Consider the following 17,696-nt stretch of genomic DNA (forward strand, 5'->3'; position numbering starts at 1 on the left):
TGGGCACTTAATCATTTAACTTCAATAAGAGCTATTGCCTGTTGTCACCTATACCTGTAAGTTTTGTGATCTTCTAGATAGATACTATATATATTTATCGCTTTCTTTACAGTTTGCCATGTATGCGTAATAACTGTCACAAATAAACTTAAAAGAAAGAGGAGAATAATTGAATTAAAGCAGACGGTGGTTTTTGATGCAGATTTTGCTGTAATACACCACTACATGAGATGCAAAAGATGGCACGAAATAATTTAAAAAAAAAAAATTACTATGATTATGAATAAGATATTTTACTGTAGAAGAATAAATAGTATTGCTAACTGTGGGGATTTGGTAAGAAAGTTCCTTAATAAATTCTGGTGTTTTTTTTTTTTTTTTTTATAATTGAGACCTCTTATGCCCAGATAGGTAACAACTGTTACAACTGCCATTGAGTTAAATGTTTCTTTGATTGAGACTGTAATAAATCAGTCAGATGGAATGAGTAGGGTTTTCCTATTGAGTTATTCCAAGTTTTACAGCTGACAACAACAGACAATTTGGCTGGTGGATATGCACTTGTATTCAATACACAATAAAACTCTATGAACTGACACAGTATGACCAAAGTAGTCAGTGTTCCAAAATTACAAGTTTTAAATATTGACTCATCTTCTGATTCCATACAAGTGGCATGAAATTTCAAGGGGGGTTTGTTTCATAACATACTTGTACTGCTATCCTATCAGTACCTATTGAAGCCATGTCTTTCAGAATGTTGGCTGTCATCTGTTTTTATAAATGGGAATAACTATGCCCATAAAACATTCATCATTGTACTAGTATAATATTGTTATGTTGATAAAAATTGCTGTCAGATAATGTATTTAATATTCAATTATTTTGGGTGTTAAATGAATAAGTAGTGTTATTTGATTTTAGAAACTTGCCATATAATCTTGAAATTATATATTTGTTTTTATAATTATTTTTCTCATTATATATTTGTAAAAGAAATTTTATACAGAGTTTTGGTTTTTATAGGTTACGTTCCACATCAAGATCTCGATCGAGATCGCAGTCTCCAGTAAATGCAGGCCAAATAATGTACATTACAAGTTTTGGTGGAGATGGCTCCGATGACGAAACACACAAGGCCAGTGATGGAACAACGAGCAAAAAGCCAAATTCGGGACACTCTTCGGGGTCAAAGCATCACAGTGGCAAATTATCTGAGAAGACTGCTCGGTCGGTAGAGTGTGGCTGCTACTCTTCTCTCTGTTTAAGAACTAGGGCAGGGTCTGATTACAAACTCAAGGGATGCCATGCCGCTTTAATCATGAAAACTGTTCCCTTATCAATAATCAGCTTTGTACATTTCATAAGTGTGACCTGAAAGAAGCAATCCTTCATTTTAATGCATTCTATTTGGAATCAAGATATTCTAATGTGGGATAGTACTGATAGGGACGGGATTTAAATGCAATCATTCTTTATCCTGTAGGATTATACGTTTTCTGTCCTTGTCCGGAGCGTACAAATGCATGCCTTGTTAATTTAATTTTATATTGTAGTTATTATGTAGGATAGCTTGCCCCGGAAATTCACGAGTTAAGCTATTATTCATAGAGTAAAAGGGTGTAGTGGCTTATCAGAATATCATGCAAATTAGCTGTCTTGACCTGTGGGTGTTAGCTACACCTAAACATTTACTTCCCACAATTTACCTTCTCCAAATGAATACTCTTTTTTGCACATCTGAATTCCATATTATAGTGATACTGAAGCATTTATGAAGAAATTTGATATGTGCCTTATTGCAAACACTCTGCCTTATTTTCTGTGCAAAGTGACAATGTGACATTCGTATATTCATTTATTCTGTTTGATGAATCTGTCTCTCTCCCTCTCCAGTGACTTTTGTTTACATCAGGAGCAAAAAGTACTTGCAGTACCCTGCCATGTTATTTTCTAGCCCATTTTGCTATTATCATTATGAAATCTAAGTTTAACTGAAGTGAAGATCACTGTGTCATTGAGGACAGCATGAAGTGGAATTAGCAATGGTAATTAATTAAAAAAAAAAAAAAAAAAAACACACAAAATACCCAGTATCTTCACTTACATAATAAATGAAACATAAATAAAAATTACATTTGTCCCCTAAATGTCATCCTTAATATTGCATTTACCACGTCCTCTAATAAATACTGTTTCTAACTCTTTGAACATCCTGAAAGAAGGTGATGTTATCATAATTTGCAGTTGTGCAATATTTTATTACTCTGTTGCATGAATTTACTGAATTATTATGTTCATTGGGAAGAAATATGTATGGAACAGTTTCACAATTCATTAATGGCAGCATTATCAACAGAAAATGCTTTTATTAATGTTGACATTCAAAATATGCTTCATATTAATTAATAATGATAAAATACAGGAGGGTGGTTATAGTTAACCACATCACTTTGAAGGCCTGTAGATGCAAAACAGCTAGTAGCACAGAGCTGAAATTTAGAATTGGGATTACAGTCAGGCAACACAGAGAGGAGTGATGTAAAATATAGTCCTGTGAAATGCTACAAGGGAAAATTGCACTGTACATGTTGAGGAGCAAACAGCTATGTGACAGGTTTATTCAAATAGTAGATGGTAAAATTTAACCATACTTACAGTCAAGCTGGGATCATAACTACAGTACTGATAAAATAAATACAGGCAACCCCCGTATAACATGGTATTCTACAACACGGTTTAGCTCTAACATGATTGCAGCAATCCTCGCACAACACAGTACTTATATAACATGGTTAGAGAATTGTGGCAAAATGGGCATAACAGGGTATTTTTGAGCTTTTGTGTAGGGAAAAATCTGCTATTATGTTGGATGTAATTTTTAAACATTTCCATTCTTTTTTGTGAATCCCTGCTGTTAACTTGCTAGTCGTTATGTAAAAAAAAAAAAAAAAAAAATATTGGGAAATCCCCATATTGAACTCTTGCTTGTTTGAGACCATAAAAATTTGTGACTTCAAAGCATGCATTTTGTAACTTTTAAAGTTTTTTGTATGGGTTATTTTGGTTTTTATTTGATTGTTTATAAATTTTTTTGAGTATGTATTACTAAACTTTGTTCTTAAGAAGTGTATTGGAATAATTTCTTTGTTTTGAATTAAATTCCAGCCCTAAATTATCGCTAAGGAAAGTAGGCATAATTTGGGTAACTACAGATTTATTTAAAGAATGGATTCTAAATTGTTTTGTGCCAGCTGTGGAAAACTATTTAAAGCTGAAAATCTAGATTTTAAAGTTTTATTATTATTGGATAATGTGCCAGGCCATCCAAAAGGTTTAAGTCATCCAAAATATTGAAGTAATGTTCCTACCACCTAATGCAATTTCTTTAATTCAACCATTAGATCAAGACATTATATCTACCTTTAAAAATTGTTACAATGGATTTTGGAAAAAATTGATTCCAAATCTACTGAAATGATGGAGGCATGGAAACATTTTTCAATTGCGGACTGTATCGAAATCATAACTTTATCTCTCAAAGAAATAAAATCATTTTAAAGTTTTATTATTATTGGATAATGTGCCAATTAACCGTGTTGGAAAAATGTATGACCAGACTCAGTTCATTCAGGAGATTTGGTCCAACTGGCAGAAAACAGAATCAGTAATTGTAGAACTTGCTAAGTCAGTAGGAGGGGAAGGTTTTGATGATATGACTATTGAAGACATTCACGAATTACTGGTAGAAAAAGAGGCTGGCAAAGTGGATTTGGTGGAAATGGCACCAAATCAATTCAGTGTATAATGGATGAAACTTCAAGTTCCAAATTTTACGCTAAAAAGCATACGGAAAGGAATAACCTTAGCTGAGCAATTAGAATCTTATTTTTTTGAATGCAGATCCTTCGACTGGAAGGAACACAAAGTTCAAAAGAGTTTCAAAAATGTTTAGCTCCATACCATGCAATTTACAAAGTTCTATCAAGTAAAAGCAAACAATCCCAGAATACTGATATTTTAAAGAGAGCAGAAGATGCACAAAATCTAAATGCTGCAGAAGGCGAAGATATTCTGCAATAGAGAAAACGCTCTCGTTTGATTGTGCTTAGCAGAAATGAAGAGGAAGAAAATTAAATGAACATATATTAACTGACATTATGTATCACAGTTTGTAAGATGTTTGTTCAGTTATTACTATTTTTAATAAAAATTAAGTTTCTGCTGGTTATAAAAAAATTTATTTTTGTTAGCTTTTGGAGCGTAACCCCCGTTTTTGTATTGGTTCTTAGTCCTGTATAACATGGTTTCACACTACACGAGATTTTATAGGACCCTAACTACCATGTTATATGAGGGTTACTTGTATATTGCATATTTATTTCAGAATGCTCAGATTATCCTGTGAATAGCCCATGATGTTAATTTGGATGTTATGTACATATATGAGATTGTAATATTAATCAAGCTGTTTTTTAATGCAATGTGAACAATCTGCTAACCACAGAACCCTGTTGTTGATTGCCACTCCATTTTACCTGGTTTTACACCCAATGTGTTGAACATTTTGTGAGCAGGCTTGGCTGTACTTAGTGCAGCTGATCATTTGGCAACAGAAATGCTCACTGTTAAGTGCAGTGATAGGGAATTGCTTGTGAGGATAAAAAAAATTGAAATCATGTAGGTTCTGCTTTCTTGCCTTAGTGAAACACTGAATTTTTCTAGTAACAAAGTTCAATTTTCCTTCTGATTTTTGTTATAGAACATTGAGATGTTCTACCCTTTCAATTGCTTATTTAAAATAACTATCCTTTGAAAATTGTTTTAAGATGATTTGAAGAGTGTACAAATGACATGCTTATGATTACTGTTACTAATAAAACTTTTTTTATTAACTATTACAGTAATCTCCTTGTTTGTGAGCATCATGCATTTTTCAAAAGTGGTTTGTGAATTAGGACCAATTTTCTCATACATATATGGATATAATGGGAGGATGTGCCTTTTTTTATTTTTACTATTAAATTAACAATGCTTTGGTCATTGAAGCATTGTATATTTACATATATCATATAGTATAAATAACACCATAAAAATAAGTGTAATACAATGCCAGGTTGCATTAGCATTAGTAGAGGCATATGATGCAAAAAGCGAGCTTATGCAGCATCAGCTAAAATTTAAAAAAAAAAACCTCCCATTTCGCCCCTCCATTCATTCCAAATGCCTGTCCAGCTCAGCCTTAAATTTATTTAGGCTATTAGCTTCCACAACAAAAGATGGAAGCCTGTTCCACCAATCAACTATCCACTGGCTAAAGGCAAATTTCCTCACATCTATTCTACAACTATCTTTCCTCAGTTTGAAACTGTGCCCCCTCAGGTTCTTAGTCTGAGAAAGAGGAAGAATCCCATCGGCATTCAGCTTGCTCAAACCATTCAAGGCCTTATATACCTCAATCAGATCACCTCTCAGGTGCCTACTCTCCAGGCACTGCAATTTGCAGAACTTAAGCCTTTCTTGGTAAGAGCACCCTTTTGTTCCCCTCACCAATCTTGTTGCCCTTCTTTGTACTCGTTCTAGCAACTCTACATCCTTCCTAAAATGAGGCCTCCAGACCTGGACACAGTACTCTAGGTGTGGCCTGACAATTGCCTTGTATAACGGGATAATCACCTCCCTGTCCCTGCTAGCGAAATTCCTATATATCATTGACAAGACTCCGTGACCTGCCCTGGCAGCCCTTCTGCACTGCTCAGCAAACTTCATATTTGACTGCAAAATTACCACCAGGTCTTTTCCACTTCCCTGAGTGTAATACAACACAGTTGGTACATTTCTCTCCAGTTATTGCTACCCATATGCAGTACTTTGCATTTGTCAATGTTAAACTTCAGTTGCCACTTCTCAGCTCAATTTATCTAGATCCAGTTGGATTAGCATACTGTCTTCACTGTTGTTAACAACCCTGCAAACTTGGACATTACACTTGATATACCTTTATCAATGATAAATACTGAAAACAACAATGGGCCCAACACCGAACCCTGGGGAACTCCACTAATAACATTTATCCACGAAGAGCAGCGTCCATTGATTACCACTATGTCATCTCCCACTTAACCATCCATTTATCCATTGTAGCAACTTACCCTTAATGCCATACCTCTCAAATTTGTACAGCAGTCTTCCATGTGCAACAGTATCAAAAGCTTTCCTGAAATCCAAGTATATGATATCAAAATTATTTTTGGAATTCAGTTTCTTTGTGACCACATCATAGTATCCAATCAAATTGGTCAGACAATACCTCCCTTTAACAAACCCATGCTGTGTCTTAACTATTACTGCAGTCTTGTCTAGATGATCCTGCAGTGCTTCTTTAACCAGTGATCCCATTATTTTCCTCAGAACACAAGTTAAACTGACATGTCTGCAGTTACTTGTGTCACCTTTTGTGAACCCCCTTTGTGAATTGGTGATACATTTGCACACCTCCAGTCCATGGGGACCTCCTTTGAGTCCAAGGAAGCTCTCATAATTATGGCTAAGGGTTTGCTTACTTCCTTTGCTGCCTCCTTTAATATAACTGGATAGATCCCGTCCACCCCAGTTGCCTTCCTTATGTTTAACTTCAACAATTTCTCCTCCTCCACTTTGCTCTCAGTTATTACAAAATTACTTAGCTCCCTGTTAGCATTTGATAAACTTCTGGCACTCCCCTCATTGAATAACTCCTCATGTATGAATGTAGATGCAAAATACTCATTCAGTTTATTAGCTACCTGACCATGACCATCAATAGTCAACCCATCTGTCAAGTGGTCCAATCTGATTCATCCCTTTGCTTCTGGAGTTTACATAAATAAAGAACTCTTTGCTGTTTTTCTTTGTATCCGTTGCCAAAGATTTCTCGTAATCTGCCTTCGCCTGCCTAACCTCCTTTGTGACTTGATTACAGACTAGTTTATACCTGCCATAGGCTTCTGTGTCACCTGATACTTTATATGCATCCCATACATTCTTCTTCTCTGCCATAAGCCTCATTAATTCATCTGACATCTACTTAGGCCTAAACCTTGAACAGTATTTCTTAGTTGGAATGAAAAGCCTAGTAACCTCCAAAATTAAATCCCTGAAGGCTTCCCATTTAGAATTCAACATTGGTAACATCATCAGTCAATCCCACTGTAGAATTTAAAAACTGTCCGAGACCTCTGTAGTCACCTTTACGAAAGCAAAAGCCCTTCCATTTAGCCTTGATGGTAGTTACATCTTTAAGTAATTCCCACATCAGTACATTTTGATCACTGTCACACAGTGGTTCCTTTATCTGCAAATTCTTAATGCATGAATAATCACTGCTGATAATCAGATCAAGAGTATTACTCCCTCTGGTTGCCTCTCAAACATGTTGCTGTAGAAAAACAGTCATCCAATAAATCCACAAAAAAAATCTTGCTAGTGTGCGAGTGACCAACCACAAGTTCCCATCAATATCTGGAAAGTTAAAATCCCCCATTATAAGACATTCTGATTTACTGGTCCACTATTTCTCTGTACAATTGCTCATTATACTCATCAGATTCATTAGGCCTATAACACACACACACACACACACACACATACCTACTCTCATTTTTCCTTTCCCAGTGCTTATTTCACACCAAACAGACTCAACACTGCATTGTCCACCAAAATCAATTGTATGCACTTCCTTAGATTTTGTTTCTTAACTAACAGCATTAACCCCTCCTCCCTTCCTCTATCTATCCTTCCTGTACACATTGTACTCTCCAAATTCCAATTCTGCACTGCTTATATCTTTGTGACACCACATCTCTGATATCCAAACAATATCTGCCTTTGATGTCTTGACTAGCATTTCAAGCTCATCGCCGCGCGGGTGCATAAGTATACGTGCCTTGAGTGACCGGGGTTCAAGCCGGTGATTACTGAATACGGTGCTGTTTCTTGTATTCTGTCTATCCCTCCTCTGACCGTTTGGTCATCCCGGAGTATAAACAGAAAATTTATTTATTTATTTTTAAATTTATTAACTATACTCCTAGCATTGGTGTACATGCAAGTATACATGCACCTGTTCATACTCTTAGTTACCCTAACACAGCCCATGTATTTAATTTTTCCACAATGACTCCCAGCAGTCCTGGAAATCTCCATTACTTTGCTTTCCAGGCTGCTGCTCATTCTAATAGAAGCAGTGCAAGAATCACTTTTGCCTCTGCCTGCAGCCACTGTTAACCTTTTACTCTGTGTATCACCCCAAGCTAGCAGTTTTTCGACCCACCTAACACTGCCTTGATAGCATCAGCAAATATTCTTACACCCTTTCTATTTAATTGTACCCATCCCTGTAGAAGCAGTCTCTCCTGTCAACAAGCACAGACCAGGCTGAAAAAAATTCTACCCCTTGAGCCTTGCACAATCTCTCCAGGGTCGAGTTGATTGACAAGGCTCTCATCATATACTCTCTCCTACCATGTCTGGGAAGAATTGCAGACACTTTCACATTCAGCCCTAACTGAAGACTTTTTTTCAACATTGACCTGTACTTGTTGAGTAAATCTCTTACTCTTAATGTCATTAGTTCCAATGTTTACAACAACATCACCTTTTGTGCCCTTAAAAGATATCTGCTCTACAATGTCATCAACTTTTGTCCCTGGCAGATATACCATATAGTGATGAAAAGGATGCCAAAACACTTGATAAGCTTTTGTTCCAAAATCTGTCAGTGGTTTGCTCCTAATGAAAGGTATATTAGGCTTAATGTCTAAGTTTGCAGATGATACAAAGGTTGGTGGTATAGTTAACAACTATAACGAGATGTGCTACTGCAATAAACAATTAGGACTAGAAACAATTAGGTTGATGGGCTGAGAAATGGCAGTTGAAGTTTAGCAGCAGGTAGCAATAATCCCAGAGTAACGTACGAACAGTATGGTACTGCACTTAGGGAAGTGGAAAATTAAAAAGACATGAGGGTAATTTTGCAGTCTATATGAAATTCTCTGAGCAGTGAAGATATGCTGCCAGGACAGCTCATGGGGTTTTGTCAATGATATTCAGAAGCTTTGCTATCAGGGATAAGGAGGTGATTATTGCCTTGTACAAGGCCATGGTTAGGGACTGCACCTTGAGTACTGTGTACAAGTCTGGAGGCCGTGCTGTAAGAAGGATGTTGATCTGCTGGAATGAGTGCAGAGAAGGGCAACCAGAGTGGTGAAGAGAACAAAAGGGTGCTCTTATCTAGAAAGGCTTCAGTTCTGCAAACTGCAGCATCTGGAGACTAGGCACTTGCGGGGAGATCTGATTGAGGTGTTTATTGCCTTGAATGGATTGAGCAAGCTGAATGTTAATGGCATTTTTTCTCCTGCTGAAACTACACACATGAGGGGACATAAGGCGCCTCCGTAGCCAGGTGGGAAGGAGCACACGCTTCTTGATTAGACCGGGGTTCGAGCCCGTCACCGCCAAATACGGAAGATGCGGAAAGGTCAGGGAATGACCACCGCATATCCCGGAGCAATATGGCCTTAGTTGCTAATGCTCCTAAAAACCAAAAACAAACAAACGAGGGGACATAAATTTAAGTTAAGGAAGGATGGTCGCAGGATAGATGTGTGGAAGTTTGCCTTCAGCCAGCAGGTGGTTGATTGTTGAAATAGGCTTTCATCTGTTGTGGAAGTGAATGGTTTGAATAAATTCAAGAAAGAACTAACAAATTCTTGGATGTTTAAAGTGTAGTTTTTTTTCCCCGCTGATACTGTATAAACTTGCTTTCTTGCATCATTTGCCACTGCTACTATTGCTGGGTTCGACAACTTATAATGTATTTATTTATTGGTTATTCAATTAAAAAAATTTTTCTGAAATTAACTAATAACAATATTCTATGATAATAATGCTTTATTTTATAATAAATACAGTAAAGCCTCATGTTAGTACTTTTGAAAGGAATGGTCCCAAAGAGCACTATAAGGGACCCCCCCCCTTGAGACTATTTTAATCAGTATTTTGATAGATTTATTAAAATAAATATATTTTGAGTATTACTGTATAATCATGATAAATGTAGTATTAATATAGTAATAATGAAGTTTATTGATGTCTATTAAACATATGCATACACGAAAGACTAAGTATTGTACTGGCAAGGAAAGTAAACAGGTAATTTAAAAAAAAAAAAAAAAAAAAAAAGACTGAGGAGATTATCTGAATATAATGTTCAATATTTGGACACTGAGTTGTAAAGAGAGAGGCCTGTCTGCCTTCAGGTGTCCAGAATTTATGATTTGTAGAATTTAGCCTTTGTCATCCCTTTCCAAAAGCAAAAATCAAGATGGAAGAGCTAAATTTGGTTTATTTCTTTTTTGTGACCTTAAAAAAAAGTCATATAAATGGGAAAGTGTTTATATTAGAATGCTATAGCTGTTAAAATTGCATAACATATCATAGGATTGAGCATGGGACCATAGGAAAAGAGGGTTGAAAGTGCTATAAGCAGGAGTATTATAATATGAGTGTATTTCTTAGATTAACAAGAAAATAAAAAATAAAAAAATAGTAGCAATGCTAATTTTTGCAAAAAAATATAAATAAGTGTTTTGTTGTATTGAACTTGTACATTTTATGTTAAGTACACTACTTTATTAAATCTGCCCTTTCATAAAATTGTACTCATGTTTTTACCATGCAATATACAGCAGGTGGGCAGGTATGTAAGAATGTTCAATCCATTGTGAGAATGGACATGACAAAAGATTTAAGTGATTTGGATGTGTCTTGGTAATTGGTGCCAGATGTGCTGGAATGAGTATCTTGCAAATTGTAACCCTGCTGGGTTTTTAACATATGACTGTTTTTTTTTTTTGTTTTTTTATGTACTGAGATTGGTCCAATAACCAAATAGCATCCAGCCAATATTGAACCTGTAATCGAAAACAGTTTGTTGATGTGAGAGGTCAGCAGAGGCCTTTTTTGCCTAATGACCCTTGAGCTGCTCCTTTAGTTTCCATTGTTGTACTGGATCATTATTTGACTAACTGTAGCTTTTATTTTATCCTACACAGGTGTAACAGAAAAGCTCCAGTCAGTCAAATAACTACTCAGTGCAACAGTGGTGACAAAAGGAACATTTCAGAATGCACGACTTATCATACCCTGTCACGGGATGATGTTTTGCAGCTGGCAACATAACCAGGTTCCACTTCTATCAGCAAAAAATAAGTAGGTATGGTGAAGAGTGGGTTTACAAATGATAACATTGCACAGTAGAAGATTGAAAATGTTGCCTTGTCCGACAAATCTTCATTCTTGCTGTTTCATGCTGATGAGAGAACCAGGTGCATCCCTTCATGGCTGCAGTGTATCCATCTGTGAATGGATTTTCCAATAGGATAGTACACATGTCACAAGGCCAGAATTATACAGAGCTGGTTTCCAGGGGCTTAGAATGAATTCAGTCTTCTGTAGTGGCTACCCCACGGAACTTACTCCATTTGAGCATTTGTGGGATGAGGCAGAATGGACTCTTCAGAATAGAAATATGTAAGTATTCAATTTGCAACAACTGTAGTTAGAAGTTATTGAATCAGCTTGGATCAGAATCCATGTAGCATATGTTCTCAACACCTTTTTGAGTCATACCATACTGAATCCAGGCTATTCTGTGGGTTGAAATTCAGTGTATATCCATGTACAATAAAATGTGGAAAGAATTTTCCACATTTTATTGTACATGGATATACACTGAATTTCATTCTCATTAATTTTACTTCAAAAATCATATTTTGATTTTTTAAATCAAATTTGATTTAAAATTTAAATCAGATTTGAGGTGTAAAAATTATTCATAAATTGGATGTTTGTAAACCAGGAGATTACTGTATAATTATGAATATTATAATTTATTTTTAAAGTGGTTGAAATAGTAACAACTAGAAAAAAATATCATTCAGAAATTCTTACATGTGGCCATTTTATAAGCTTTTGAAGGGTGTAATGTTTTAATGTTACAAAACCAAGTATTACATTTTCTAGAGGGAAAGAAAATTTCAGTGAGAAATGTTCAAAACTGTCCATGCTGTAATGTGAGCTCCCACCCCTCCACTCTTGTCCAGATATGATCTTGGGTATTTTAGAATTTCATATCCATATTGATCTAGAGAATAAATGAAAATTAATTTATTCCAGCAGAAGGAATTTCCTATCTTGTTTAACACAGCAGCATACTTTTGTTTATAGATGGTTGGAAGATATACTAACATAGTCACTGATATTAAATAAACTGTTATTCTGCCAATTTTTAATTGCAGTAGTGAACAACTGCCGACCGGGCTAGCCAGGTGGGTAAAGTGCCTGCCTGGCAACCCAAAGGTCGTGGGTTCGAATCCCGCCTCGGGCTTGGATCAGAGTAAAATGCAAAACTTTGGAAGGTGCATTATGGCCACAGAAGCTGATGTGCCAGCAACTAACAAAAAAAAAAAAAGTTAATGACTGAGTTTATCTCTTTATAAGAAATATCAGTGTTTTAGAAATGGTAGGTGTATTTGCAATAGTAAATTTAAAGTGATGCTTAAATTTTGTTGAATAAAATAGAAAGAAAACGTCATTGCTAGATTAATATGTATTGGTTTTCTAGTATTAAAAAATGAATTTATTCACAAAAAATTATTTTAATGGGTTGAAATGAGAATACAGTATTTTAGCATTTTCTGTTGATATATGCCATATCTAGTTAATTCAATAATTTTTTGAGAGGTTTAAGAGCATTTTTGAAATTATTTTTTAAGTAGTGAAGAAACCGTATAAAGATGATTTGAAATAAAATTATAAATGAGGCTGTCAGTGCGATTGCATAATTTTTTCATATAATGGTATGAAAAAATCTTGATATGTACAGGGTGATTCAGAACAGCATATCATAAATTCTACATTGGAGTCCTGACAACAGAAGGAATTTAAACTAGCATAATTTTTAAGAAAAATTATGTTTAGGTTGCCTGGTGTCACCTTCAGAATCAGGAAAAAATTAGCTGACATGATTACACTGGAGTACAATAAATGACAAAAAACGTGCACACAACATGAATTCAGAAAATCAAATTTTTTTTTTAACAAACATCAGACGCCTGTGTATTTACAGAGTACTGCTTCCGACATTTGGTCTATTGGAAGAAATTTAGTCAGGAAAAAACTCATTTTGTGCTAATGTAAATATCTTTCACAGTAAGTGCTCATTAGGAAACCATTTGCGGCAACACATGCACTTGCATGTGTTACAGATGATTTGGATATTTTTGTGCAGGATTCTTCATTATCAGATTCATTGCAATTTCCCATGAATTTGCCAAGTATCAAATGCATAGTAGCTACCTCAGCAAATGAATACACCAAAATTTAAGTCTATAGTCATAACTGCCATGCTTTTGTGTGATGATAAGTATGACTTTTTTTTTTTGTTTGTTTAATTGCAAATAGTTATTGCATTATCACACAAATCTGATGATGTGAGTTTTTGCTAAGATCTGTATCATCTGCATACTAAATGTAGAAAACAGTAAGCAGTCCCCTGAAAATCAGTTGGTATATCATGTTTTTTAAATATATTTTATTTTCTGAAGTTGTATCATGCATATGTTTTATATTATTTATTATATTTGATATAATGATGCTTTCTTGCATCATGTGCTGCTTTTACTATTACTACTACTGCTACTGATAATAATGATGATATCAGGTTTGCATAATTTTTTTCATACTAGAAGTGATGTTTGAAATGTTTCCATAAAAGTATTTTCAATTCCTTCTTTTTGTCAGGAATCCACTGTAGAATTTATTATATGCAATTTTGAATCATTCATTATACATTCATATGCCCAAACTGTGGCTGTAACTATAACACACACACACACACACACACACACACTAGTAGTAATGCATGGAAACTCCTTCACTTCATGTTAAAATATGACAATTTGCTTTAATTATGACTTTGAACAAGTTATTTTCTTTATGGGTTTATCCATCTTTATTAATCTCTATACTCCATGATACATTACAGAGCCTCAGTCATTGCAAACTAGATTAAAGTCCTGTAAGAACAAATGTAATTCTCCAGAGTGACATATGATGTATCAGGGTAGTCTCGAGCTCAGTGAATAGTTTCTCTACTTAGGGTGATAGGGTGCAGATGGGAAACCTATATAGGCAAACATGCAAAACATTTTTAAAAGTAATGATAATAAAAAAGGTGAGAATTAGTGGAACATGTGATTGAATATAAATTTGCATGTAATGAAAGCGTCGTCAAAATGTTGGGAGATGGAAAAAGATTTTATCAAAAAAGAAAATCAACGACAAAACTTTATTAGAAAATTTAACAAAAAAAAAAAAAAAAAATCCTCAATAGACACTGTGGTTAAAGTGGTCAATCCAAATCAGTGGTTATTAGATTTAGATTGGATTACAGTAATGCAGTGATAAGCTGGTGATTTGAGGTGTTGAGTAATTTTAACCAATTAAAAGTTGTTGAAAATTTATGAACTGAGTTTGAGACTACTGTTGCATTTCATGTCTTTTTTGGGAAATTATATGTTGCTTCTTGCCTTTAATATAGTTTGCAAGTAATAGAAACTGCAGCAGGTGTTTTAATATATTTTATATTAAATAGGGATAATAAATTGATAAAAAAGTTTATAAATTGATAAAAAAGATAATAAATTGATAAAAATAAATCATTATGGCAGTTTATTTTTCACTTTGCTTTCCTGGCGTATGTTTATATCTTTCATTGGACTGATTTCATGTTATATAATAGCATATTGTTTGTTATTTGTGATATGTTTTTATTAGCATTCTTTCAAAAAGTTTCTGTAAAGTGTTTTTGATATTTACATCTAGTCCTGGTCCCACTAGGTATTTCATTTACAGCTATTTACGGCAAAAATTCTTTCCATTTTAATATCACTCCTTGAGTTTTTCTCTCCTGTATGTGTTGAAACTTTTGAGTGCAATGGTCTCATTTTTGTCAAAACAGAATTGTGTTGATATACATATACAGTATAAATGTATGTAAGTGGGTGTTTAAGTGTTCACAAAATTCTTTCATCACAAATTCTCTTGAAAAAATTAACATACTAAACTAAATTGTAGAGTTATTGCATCACACTTTCAAAGAGGCATAATCTTAATTTTTAAGATCCACATACTGATTTTAAAATAATTATTCAAAGTAACATTGCACTTAAACACAGACCTTGGCGTGGTGAATTAATGGCTGCCAGACAATGGTGCAGATTATTTCACAGTAACTTAACATTTTATTCACATATGTGCAAATTTTTTGGCACTTTTTTGTTTTACTGTTAAATGTTTGCAGAAATTTTTTCCCACATTTTCAGTTTTTTTATATTGATTGAAAGTGAATCTAAGTATAGGCTGACATCAAATTTCACATAACTTTTTTTTTAAATACTCATGCTTAAAACTGTTTCAAGACTTATTATTTTTTCTAAAATTATCTCTGCATTTGCAGTATAATGGCCTATGTTTTTATTGGAAGTAATTTTGCATTTTCTCTAATGTAATGATTTTCTCATAATGATTACTGCTCTTTTTTGCTTAATTGCTAGCTAAAAACTTGTTTGATATCCTTTTGCATGTTTGCACATTTGGTCATTAAAGTATTTTATTCCTGTTTTCTCCTTCGCTACAAATGCACAGCACATATAACATTTGTGGCTCACCCACTGTAAAGTATATCTACAAATAACTCTCCTTGGATGATCCTCTCTTTCTGTGTGTTTTATTTAATCATGTTAAGAGAATGATGTAATTCCCAAAATGCATAACTTCATTATGTAGGAAGGTCAGATAATGGTATATTTAGAAAATATAATGTGCTTCTAATTTATCATATTAGATCGTGAACATGAATTTACCTGAATATATACAAAGGTCACAAATTTTTTAAGGTTAATTTATTTGGCTTAAATTAGGGGATGTCTGCTCTTTTTTTGGCTAGAGGGAAAACCAGATAAAATACAGAGATCTGTGAATCAAATGGGCTCTTCAGATAGTGGGTTGTGGGCTACAAGAACAGTTCCTTACCACTATTTATGTATTTTTCAAAATATGATCTAGTTTTTGTTGATCAGCTTTATATTTACAATAAGATTTTTTACATGTAATAAATCAAATCAAAAAATCCAACATGATACTAACAACATTGTTTATGCATGGTTTTAATAATAATATTAAATATTTATGAAGATACATAAAACATATGAAATAAATACTTAATATTACCAAAAAATAGATTTTCAAAAGAATGTGAAATTATATTTTGTGACATGCTAAACTCATGGTGGGAAGGGCGTTACACTTAGAACCTCCTATGTGCTGCAAGCCACACACAAATGGGCTTAGGGTTGGACACACCTGTCTTAAATAAAACATTTAATTGTATTTATAATGGGGTGGTAAGTAAATATATTTTTTCACATGCTTAAAATCCTGAAACAAATTTACTGAAGCAGATTTTTATGAAAGAAAGACATGTACATGATACATCAGGGGTGATGAACCTATGGCACACGTGCCCAAAGGGGTATGCAGAATTCAGAGTGTCCCAAAAAAATTGAGTCAACTATTGAACAGTTTTCTTCAAGATTTGTCAAGTTCAGAGAATTTGAAGAAATTGCAAAATTCATTCAGTTTTCAGATAGTGTAAAACTAGCTGAACTGAACCTGAAAATGTTTCAGTGGATCGACTTGGATGATTTTGAGATGCAATTGTTTGATTTTTAGAGCAGCTCAATTTGGAGCAAAAATTTATCGACCTCAGAGCTGATTTAGAAAATATTGAAAGGGAATGATTAGCAAAGAAAACTGCAGAAAATGAGGCATTAAAAGTTTGGAATTCCATTCCTGAAACTATTGTCTGTTTAAAAAAAAATCTGGCAACAGCATTACTAACAATTTTTTCATCACCATATTCTTGAGAGTCATCATTCTCAGCGATGAACTTTAAGTCTAATCATAGGAGTGGTCCTATGGATGAAACGTGCTACATGCATAACTCTAAAAGTTACAAAGTATATTATTATTAGCCATATGATGCAAGGAAGCCTGGTGCTTATGCTGCACCAGCCAAAAAAAAATTTCCTGCATTACCCTGAGAGAGATTGAGAGAGAGAGTCAGAAGTAGAAGGGAATTGCCGAGAAAGCAAGAAAGATGATATCCAGCTATGCCTGATATAAAGTATCTCATCAGTGGTGCAGCAACAGAAGTCTTATTGATGTTTTATATTTATAATATGAGAGGTTTATCATTATATATTAAATTTGTTCTATAAGCTAAAAGTTACATTTTTGTTATGAAGGATTTTATTTTAATACCTTTATTATAAAGCATCTTTAAAATGATGTCTTTTATTTCATTATTTTTTTGGTTATGCTTTTGCCAAGTAAAACGTGCATGAGAAAAATAACAACACAGTAGAACGTTGGTTAATCAAATACATGAGTTTATACATTACAGTTTATATGAAACATAGTAATTAGGCCTAAGTAAATTATTGTACGCAAGGTATTTTGAAATATGAAGTATTATAAAAATAATTGATTTAGGAAATGGTTTATAAATAATAACCAAAATGTTTTGAAGA

The 17,696-nt window shown here is 34.1% G+C and overlaps 1 protein-coding gene across 3 annotated transcripts in view; it reads left to right on the forward strand.

The window, feature by feature from the left end:
* The window catches only part of LOC150085004 (uncharacterized), a 234,710-nt gene that overhangs the window by 132,430 nt on the left and 84,584 nt on the right, over positions 1-17,696 (forward strand). For all 3 annotated transcript variants that reach the window (XM_090376729.1, XM_090376731.1, XM_090376730.1), the window contains exon 12: positions 1,027-1,230. In XM_090376729.1, the coding sequence (XP_090232855.1) occupies positions 1,027-1,230 (204 nt within the window). The remainder of the gene's footprint in view (positions 1-1,026; positions 1,231-17,696) is intronic.

The sequence above is a fragment of the Mastigoproctus giganteus genome, chromosome 6 (genome assembly GCF_048544385.1).
Source record: "Mastigoproctus giganteus isolate SK-2022 chromosome 6, ASM4854438v1, whole genome shotgun sequence".
In the NCBI taxonomy this organism is placed as follows: Eukaryota; Metazoa; Arthropoda; class Arachnida; order Uropygi; family Thelyphonidae; genus Mastigoproctus; species Mastigoproctus giganteus.